A 9,892-nucleotide genomic window follows, 5' to 3' on the forward strand; every position below is an offset into this window, starting at 1 on the left:
AGCAAATCATTTCCTCCTCCTCCTCCTCTCCATTTTATCCTCACAAGAACCCTGTGAGGTAGTGTCATGATCTGGGCTGTGTAAGTAAAGGCCTAGCAGGCCCAGGGAACCCGAGTAGCAGTGGGAGGAGGCCAGGCCTACAACTCCCAGAACTCCCTGGGAGGTTTTGGTGCCAACTTTAGCCAACCACAGAGAAAGGGGACTTAAAACAAAAGAGCTGGTACAGAAGAAGAGCTGTTCTTCTTCCAAGGCAGCAGAGCCAGAGGGAAGGCTGCTACATGCAAGAGACCCTCATCCTCAGAGGAAGGGTGAGCAATCTGAGGCCCACTTGAGACAGTGAACTAGGGACAGTAATTCTAGACGCGTTGGGGCATTTGGTTTCTTTCCCCTTCATCCACTTATTGTTATTGCTGTTTACCTTTTATTTGTTGTTTACTCTGCCTGGTCCTCACGCCTATTATTCTGCCAAACAAGGGAGGCCTGAAGGTCTCAGGAGGGTGGCTCTGGGCCTTCTCAAGGGATCCTAAAACCAGAGTGGTGGCAGCGTCAGGGGACACCCCCACCTGAGCCGTGACAGGTAGGCTCGGCTGAGCAGGTATCATTAGCCCAAAGTCAGCAAGAAAGCATTCATCGCAGAGTGGGGATTTGAACCCGGGTCCTCCCGGAACCCAGTCCATCACACTCAACACTACTCCAAACTGACCCACAGCACACAATCAGTCTAAGCGACCTCGCAGGGGTGACTGTAATGATAAGAGACTCGGGAACGCATCCCTCATCTACCACTATGGGCTGCTTGGGGAAAAGGGTTCCGACGCAAGGGATAAACCTGGGGGAGCCACCCCCATCCCCCTGGGTGTGGGGCTTCCACGCTAGAGTGAGGAACTGGGACCACATCTGGACACAAGCAAACTTCTTTTAATAAAAGAAAATTCAACACTGGAGAGGACCGTAGCAGTCAGGAAAGCAGGCAGCTGCCAGGAAGGTGTTTGTTTCAAGTGGGGGGGCTTCTTGTCCTTTTCAGCAGCCATTTTCCTCGACTTCCTTTCCGCCGGCCGCTCCGAGCTTGAGAAGGACAGGGTGGTTTTCAGTCCAAAAGAATAAAAACGTGTGGAAAACTTTATTTGTCTCATCGTCCTCGAGATCAGAAACCCTGGTTCTTCCCTCTGCCAAATCCGTCTGGCATCTTTCTCCAGGCCCTGCTTGTCCACATTCAGACAGCCTCCTTTGGGCCCCAATCCACACCCTGTGGCCCCAGGACTGAAGGGAGCCCAGAGTGGATTGTGGGTAGGAGAAGAAGCACTCGTCCAGAAATTAATCCAAATGGGACTCATCCATCAACAGCCAGGATGAAGCAGAGAGCAATAAATACAACATGGGCGTTAGGGTTAGCCAGGTATTTGGAGAGCACAGCCCTTTGCTGGCCCCCCTCCTCCTCATGCCCTACCAGCTCCTCCTTCCTGCTCCACAAAGTCACCAAGATGGCGGCAAGGACAGAGTCGTCCTTCAGAGAGTCCAGCATCATGGCCTGCCTGGCCCCAGGACAGGGTGCACGACGGTGGCCAGCTCCTGCAAGACGGCCCCTCCCTCCTGGCTGTTCCCGGACATCCTCCCTTTCTGGAAACCCAGCGGAGAGTGTCCGTGACTCTCGTCACAACGTGGTGAGCTTCAGGTCGTGGCTGCGGCGGTTGAGCTTGTCCGGGTCGTTGGAGGCCATGAGGGAAAAGTCGTGGAAGATGTCGAGGTAGGTCTCGTCGCCTGGAGGAGGAGCGGCAAAGAGGGTGACCGTCTCCCCCAGTCCCGTGACACCCCACCCCCTTCGACTAAGGCCCCTCCAGAGCCCTAACGGAGCCCCCCACCTGATCACCCACCGCAGGTCTTTGCACTCCCACGTGTCTGCCCTCCTGTTGACAAACCTTGTTATTTGAATCTATCTATAGGGCAGCCTTAATCCAGCTTCAAAATGACCTCCGGGGGGGGGCCATCACCCAGGATTCTGGGAGTAAGCAACCAGAGAGAACCAAGGAAGAAGATGATACAACAACCAAAAATACCGTGGAGAATAACGAGAGCAATCAGGAAACCCCAGAACCAGGGCTTTTTTTGCAGAAAAAGCCCAGCAGGAACTCCTTAGCATAATAGGCCACACCCAATAGCAGAAACTCATTAGCATATTGGGTCACACCCCTGACAGCACCACTCATTAGCATATTAGGCCGCACCCCCATGTTACCAGAAGTGTGGTCATCCAGCCACACCCACCTTTTGCTTCTTATTCTGTTTACCTTGTTTGTTGTCAAAACCCAGGGCCTTTTTTTGTAGCAGGAACTTCTTTGCATGTTAGGCCACCCACCCCTAATGTAGCTAATGAGTTTCTGCCGTTGGGTGTGGCCTATTATGCTAATGAGTTCCTGCTGGGCGTGGCCAACTCAGGAGCCAGCCAGAACTCCGTTCCTGTGCGTTCCTGCCCAAGAATAGCCCTGCCCAGAACTCATCTTATTAAATGTATGGGAAGACCAGAAGGTTCCCAGGCACAAACAAGATCGAATGATGATCTTACTCGCCGTGGCAAAACCTGTGATGGCCATGAAGTGGAAGGAAAGGGATCCCCCAACTGTGCATCAACGGTATTTAAAAACATGGGATTATTTCATTCTCGATAAAAGCACAGATACTATCAAAAGGAAAGCAGATCCAGATTGCCAATCCGGTTTACTTACAAAAAAATGGTCTCCATTTACAGATTTTAAATTTCAGAATATTGAAGCTGTTGGTATTACCTTACGACATTAGTTGCATTACACTGACTAAATGTTGAGATTATTTTGTGTATAAAATAGTTTTGCTTCCGCGTTAAATAGTGATCTTAGTGTTATCCTTAGTATTTGGCTTTTTCTTTACATATGTTTATATGGAGGTCTGCTTTTCTCCCTCCATTTGTTGCGTGCAAGGGAGACGGATATATGCCAGATGTTATACTTGTTGCTGCAGTACCCCTGTATAATGGATAGTGGTTTTCAGACTGCTATTTCATATGTCAAGTTTATATGTCAAGTTTGCTTTTCCCCACTGTTCTGTATTGATTGGTTTCTTAATAAAGATTATAAAACTTAAAAAAAAGACAACGAAAGCAAGTAGGCAGTGTGTGTGCGTGTGTAAGTGAAAATGCATTAACAAAAGTGGTGACTTTATTATGGTTAAGGCATTTTCATTTACACGCGCACAGACATATATATTTTGCCTCCTTGTTTTTGTTATTCTCTAGGGTATTTTTGTTTGTTGCAGGACTCTGGGAGGACAGACATAAAAAACAGATCTGGCTCAACACCGACACTCGTTTTTAGCATAGTTGTGCCCAAGGGTGTAGAATGCCGTCCTGAGAAAGGGATCTTCTCAGTGGTGGCACCAAAAGTTTTGAACTCCCTCCCCAGGGAGATTCACCTCTCTCCCTCTATCGGTGGGCTTCTGCCAGCGAGTGAAGCCATTTCTGTTTCATTTGGGGCACCCCCAACCCTTCATAAATGGTCATCGGTCCTCCTCCCTGGTTTTGGCGCTGTTTGTCATGTATTTTTATTGAATTATTTCAACATTTCAAATGTTGTTTCTGATGGTTTTAATGTTTTAGAGGGGGCCGCCCTGGGGACCCTGGCTGTAGGCGGAAAAGCAGCATAGAAATGTTTTAAATAAGACCGCCAAATAAATGAATCCCTCACTGAAAAGTACACTTCCATTGTCCCCATTTTACTGAAGGGGAAAACGGAGGCCAAGGCATTTCCCAGTCCCTGCAGGTACTCACCCCCGGGGTCCAGGGGGCGGAGATTTTGCACACACGTTTGATCCAGTCGCAGGGAGAGCTGAGCCTTGAGAGGGAGTCCCTTGCTCCCCCCCCAGAATACCACCCCCTCCTACATCCCACCCCCCATGCAGGTGACACTCACCTGACTGTCCCTGGGCCATCTCTACCTCACGCATCTTGGCCAAGCGGAGTCTTTGAGGCGCAGGAAGGGGGACCGGGGAGAGAAGAGGAAGCAGCCATGGAACAAAAGGTATGGACCCCCAAACCCCCCACCTTCAACCCGACCACTTCTCCTCCCCCTCCCCCAAGCCCCCTTGTTACCCCTCCCACCCATTCAGAAGAAGAAGAGGAGGAGGAGGAGAATGGATTTATACCCCGCCCTTCACTTGGAGTCTCAGAGCAGCTTACAAACTCCTTTCCCCTCCCCTCCCCACAACAGACACCCTGGGAGGCCGGTGGGGCTGAGAGAGTTCTGAGAGCAACTGCTCTGTTTTCACGAACAGCTCTGCCAGAACTATGGCTTGCCCAAGGTCATCCAGCAGCTGCACGTGGAGGAGTGGGGAATCAAACCCGGTTTTCCCAGATTAGAAGAGGGCTCAAGTCATGGGGGGGGGACCCACTGGTACTTTGAAGTTCTTGCACTCGGTTTGGGGTAGGCTGGATGGCCTTTTCCTGCCCCCTTCCCCCAGTTTTATGATCCTGTGCGCTTCCGTATCTCCCCACCCTAGATTGGATCAGGGCCCTGCGGGATCTCACTCAGTTCCGCAGGGCCTACAAGACGGGGCTGATCCGAAAGGCTTTTGGCGGAGGCAGTGGGCACCCACGTATGGCCTCCCCCAAAGCTGCTCTCTCTCTTATGTTCTTATGTTCTTACCTACCGGCCACCCATCTCCCAGCAACTGGCCCATATCCATCAGTATGAAGGGGTCGGGATTTGCACCAGCAGCTACAACTACTGATTTTAAATGTTTATCATGTAAATGTTTTATTGTGTTTCAAAACCTCACTGCATTGTTTGAGATGATGTGACCCGCCCTGAGCCCGCTCGCGGGGTGGGCGGGACACAAATACAAAAAAATAAATTAAATTAATTTAAAAAATTAGAGCACGGGAGAAATGCTTAGGGGCAGACGATATTCTGCACTGTATCCACTGCCTTCCCACTTCAGACTGGGACATAAAGATGCAGGGGTCTCCGTTCCGGCTTGTACCTGAGGAAGGGAACTTTGACTCTCGAAAGCTAACCCCGCAAAAAAATCTTGTTGGTTTCTAAGGCGCCCCTGGACTTGAACTTGGCTCTGTTGCTGAAAACAGAGCTCCTCTCTGAAACTGTCTCCCCTGGGGAAAGGGAAGGCTCCCCCCAGGACTTTGGGGTGCCCAGGAGTGGATAGTAAGAAGGAGGGGAAGAGGAATACCCTCTCTTACAAAGTTACGATGTCTGCGTTGGTTGAATCCATGGCGATGGAGAGCGGGTCTTTTCCTTCCTCGTCCACCGCGTTCATGTTGGCGCCCCGTTTGAGGAACAGGCAGGCCAGCCTGGCCGTGGGGAGAGAAAGGGGCACTTAGCAGCTGCTTTCAGAGAAATGCAGAAACCCGCTCCTGGAAAGAGCCTCGCGCTCCTTATCTGTGCGATGTTTACAACAGCCCTGCCAGGCAGGATTAGTGTCGCTGCCTCTGTTTGGTCAGTGAGGGGAGGGGCTTGCAGAGGCGAGATTCCTGGTGCACAGCTCCATCCTTTGGACTCGAAAGAACGGGTTTAAATTCAGGGCGGGAAGGTACCAGCGGGCAGTGTTCCTGCTAAGCTGAGTTAGTGTGAGCTAGCTCTCAGTTTTTTAGCCTCTGGCTCACACATTTTTGCCTTAGCTCAGGAAGGAGGGTTCCAGAGCAAACTAATTTATGCAGCAGCCCAATCGCTTGCTCACAACTTTAATGCCAGCAGCTCACAACGTAGAATTTTGGCTCACAAGACTCCACAGCTTAGAGGGACCATTGCCGGCTGGATATTAGGAAAATATTTTTGACAGAGTTGTGCAAGAGTGGAATCGGTTGCCTGGGGAGGTGGTGAGATCCCCCTCAGTGGCAGTCTTGAAGCAGCGGCTGGACAAACACTTGCTGATCCTGCACTGAGCAGGGGGTCGGACTAGATGCCCTCTATGGTCTTCCCAACTTTGTGTGATTCCCGGATTCTATTCTAAGGGCTCTCAGCCCAGGCGCCAAACCTCAGCCTAGCCTACCTCACAGGACTGTTGTGAGGAGAACACGGAGAAAGGAGGAGGTCGCTTGAAGCATCTGCAGGGCTGCCACTACAATTTTATTTCCCATTTCCCTGACTTTCCAGAAAGCGGCAGCTCTGTTCTCAGGGGAAGTGCAGAACAGGAAATCGAATTAAACCAACTACACTAGCAGCTGGGTCACACCGACTGAAAATCGACCTCCAAGACTGAAGTTCCTCTCGCTTCCCGCTCCTCCTCCGCCAGTTAGCTAAAATACAAAAGGACCCCAGGGCTTTCTGCCAGCCATCCTGATTAGCACACAGGGGCTCAGGTCTTGCAAAGAGCTTTGCTTTGCTCGGGCAACTCAGTTTCTGCAAGGCTGCACCAAGAAAGAGAAGGCTTAGTGGGGACATGATTGCAGTCTTCAAGTATCTGAAGGGCTGTCATGTAGAAGATGGAGCGAATCTATTCTCTCTTGCTCCGGATTGCAAGATTAGATCTAAAGGGTGGAAGTTACAAGGGAGTCGTTACCGGCTAAATATCAAGAGAGACTTCCTAACTGTCAGAGTGGTTGAGCAGTGGAACAGACTGCCTTGGGAGGTGGTGGACGCTCCTCCGCTTGACGTTTTGAAGTTGAGGCAGGACGACCACCTTTCGGGTATGTTGTAGGTATGTAGGGCTGTCTTTCAGCTATGCTCCTGCAGAGTGCAGGGGGTTGGACTAGATGACCTGTAAGGTCCCTTCCAACATCCTATGATTCTACGATTCAAAGGGCAGCTGGCTATCCAGGAGCAGACCCAACAAAGAAAACAAGCCCAACCAACAAATCAGAACCCAGCTCAAATGAGCCTTATTCCACACGGCCAATTTTATATCCGCCCTACCCCAAATGGCCCAGGCTGGCCCGGTCTCACTAGATCTCAGAAGCTAAGCAGGGTCGGGCCCGGTTGGTACTCAGATGGGAGACTGCCAAGGAAGTCCAGGGTGGCTACGCAGAGGCAGGCAAGGGCCAGCCCCCTCTGAACGTCTCTCGCCTCGAAAACCCAACGGGGCCTCCGTAAGTCGGCTGCGACTTGACGACAGTTCCCACCACCGATTTTACACTTGCGTTTATCCGCCTTGACGGTGAGAGCTAAAACAGACCTGTATCCAAGAACGGACGTACCCCGTGTGACCCAAGAGGGTGGCGTGGTGGAGGGGCCCCCGGCCCTTGCTGTCCGCCTGGTTGACGCTGGCTCCGTTCTGCAGCAAGAATTCACAGGCCAAAAGGGAATTCTGGGGGAGAAGAGAGTTTTTTAAAAAGAAGGATGTTTGAGAGAGTTTGAAGCCACCAGCAGCTTCTGTCTCTCACCCCCCCCCCCGGTCATGTTAAACCAGCAGACTCACTGCGGCTACCGCCTGTAGCAGAGGCGTGCGGCTCTCGTGAGCCACGTTGACCCAGTTGACGTCAGCGCCGTGGGCCAGGGCATCTGCCATCGTGGGCAAGCTGGGGGGCGCGGCGGCTGCACGGTACAGCAGGGGTCCCGGGTGCAAACTGTGGAGGTCTTCTCCCGATGCAACGCTCTCCCGTGGCCCTTAAAGACAAGCGAGAGTCAAACTAGGTGGACAAAGGCCACGAGAATACATCTACACTCTGGGCAGCCTTTCGCCATGAAATCCGGCCTCTGATCTGGCAACCCAGGCTCAAAGGACCTGTCCCTCCACATGCTCCCAAGAAGGAAAGGCACCCCAAGAAAATGACATACCTGCTAAAGGAGACACATTGCATGGACTGCTGCCTGTACGAAAGAAGAACATAAGGAGAGCCCTGAAGGACTGGGAAAAGGTCGTGGCTCAGTGGTAGAGCATCTGCTTGGCATGCAGAAGGTCCCAGGTTCTATCCCCGGAATCTCCAGTTGAAAAGGACCAGGAAAGAGGTTTTGTGAAAGACCTCAGCCTGAGACCCTGGACAGCAGCTGCCGGTCAGAGTAGACAATACTGACTCTGATGGGCCCAAGGACCTGACTCAAGGCTTCATTAGGGAGGGGCTGTGGCTCAGTGGCAGAGCCTCTGCCTGGCATGCAGAAGGCCCCAGGTTCCATCCCCGGCATCTCCAGTTAAAAAGGACCAGGCAGTAGGGGATGTGAAAGACCACATCCTGAGACCCTGGAGAGCGGCTGCCAGCCTGAGTGGGCAATACTGATTTGGATGGACTGATGGTCTGATTCAGTAGAAGGCAGCTTCACACATCTGTGTGTTCATCAGACCAAACGCCCACCTCCAGAAAGCCCACAGCCTGCCCCCTTGCTAGTATTTTGTATTCTGCGGTATACTGTCCCTGAACAGGGAGGCTCTATTCAGTTTTCATGGCTATCAGCCCTAGTTACTGGACAGACTTTCCAACCCACTTTTCAAACTCTCTGATCATGAGGCTGTTGCCAAAATCATGCGAGAGCCAGCCTGGTGTCATGGTTAAGTGCGCGGACTCTAATCTGGGAGAACCGGGTTTGATTCCCCACTCCTTCGCTTGCACCTGGCTGGAGGACCTTGGGCAAGCCATAGTTCTGATAAGAGCTGTTCTCGAAAAAAGAGCAGTTTCTGCCAGAGCTCTCTCAGCCCCACCGACCTCACAGGGTGTCTGTTGTGGGGAGGGGGAGGGAAAGGAGTTTGTAAGCCGCTCTGAGACTCCTTCGGGTAGTGAAGGATGGGATATAAATCCAAGCTCTTCTTCTTCTTCTCTTTCTTCTACTTTCCTCCCCACTAATTCTTCCCGATACCTTCTATGCCTTCGGGGAAAAACTAGAGGTTCTCACCGTACCTGCACTTCCCCGAGCCAGACGTGGAGGTTTCGGTTTGAGGAATGGTTTGGGGGGCTTCTCGGGCCCGCGCCCATCTCCACCCCGACTCAGCCGCCCCCGAACCTCAGGGAACTTGGTGATGAATTTCTTTTCCACATACTTGGCCCTGATCCAGGCCTCTTTGTCTGACCTGGGAAGGGAGAGGCACAAAAGCAAATACGTTTTTATACAAAGGTGAATTCTGCACATGCTCGGAGGCACTCTGCTGCAACTTCACATGGATCAGGATTGAATTCTGGCACTGGTAAAGAGAGAAGAGCCTCAGTACTGTATACAGACACTCCCCCCCCAGTAGGTAGAATGGAAAGGGGAATTGCACAGGTGATGTGAGTGTGTCTCACAGGGTCCATCTAGAGGCTTGGACAGGCAACTGCAGCCCAGCACAACCTACTGGACAGGTGTGAGAACTACACTTCCCTCATGCATCTAACAAAAAGAGCAGACTTTCACGTTATGCTGGCACACAAAACTCTCCTCTGCTGGATGGGGTGGAAAGATTTTGGGGGACTTTTGGGGAAAGAGCTCCTCACCGACAAGCACCAGACTGGGGGCGTTTGATGTTCATCTCCTCAACCCGTGCTTCGTAGATCTGGTTGATGACGCGATTTCCCAGTTCACACATCAGCTGCAACAGAGGGGGGAGGGGAGAGAGAGTTTTAGCATTACCATCCTCAAACTTCCATGCCTCCACACACATCTGCATGAATTCCGGGGGGACGGGGGACGGAACATGGAACACTTATGATAGCCCCTCCTTCCAAACCATTACTACGAATAATAGTCAATAGTCTAAATTCCCACCATAATTCCCATTTTTCAGATTTATTTATTTACTTTAATTATATCCCACCTTTCTTCCCCGTGAGGACCCAAAGCGGCTCACATTGTTCTCCTTTCTTTTTTTTTTCTTTTTTTCCCTTTTTTTTTTTTTTACTTTCCATTTATTAATCGCTTTCCCCAGTGGGCTCAAAGCGATGTACAGTTACTCAAATATAGACAAGGGACTAACAATGTTTGTAGGGGATAGGGAAGACAACATATATATT

The 9,892-nt window shown here is 51.3% G+C and overlaps 1 protein-coding gene across 1 annotated transcript in view; it reads right to left on the minus strand.

Annotated features, from left to right (window-relative positions):
- Window positions 1-946: 946 nt before the first annotated feature.
- ACAP1 (ArfGAP with coiled-coil, ankyrin repeat and PH domains 1) overlaps window positions 947-9,892 on the minus strand; it is a 31,163-nt gene continuing 22,217 nt past the window's right edge. Inside the window, exons 16-23 of the mRNA XM_015420301.1 lie at window positions 9,377-9,471; window positions 8,807-8,976; window positions 7,755-7,787; window positions 7,396-7,583; window positions 7,175-7,284; window positions 5,222-5,332; window positions 3,939-3,988; window positions 947-1,758 (exon numbers count right to left, since the gene is read on the minus strand). Of these exons, the coding sequence (XP_015275787.1) occupies window positions 1,652-1,758; window positions 3,939-3,988; window positions 5,222-5,332; window positions 7,175-7,284; window positions 7,396-7,583; window positions 7,755-7,787; window positions 8,807-8,976; window positions 9,377-9,471 (864 nt within the window). The 3' untranslated portion in view covers window positions 947-1,651. The remainder of the gene's footprint in view (window positions 1,759-3,938; window positions 3,989-5,221; window positions 5,333-7,174; window positions 7,285-7,395; window positions 7,584-7,754; window positions 7,788-8,806; window positions 8,977-9,376; window positions 9,472-9,892) is intronic.

This window comes from Gekko japonicus, unplaced genomic scaffold (genome assembly GCF_001447785.1).
Source record: "Gekko japonicus isolate JY-2015 unplaced genomic scaffold, Gekko_japonicus_V1.1 scaffold336, whole genome shotgun sequence".
Classification (NCBI taxonomy): Eukaryota; Metazoa; Chordata; class Lepidosauria; order Squamata; family Gekkonidae; genus Gekko; species Gekko japonicus.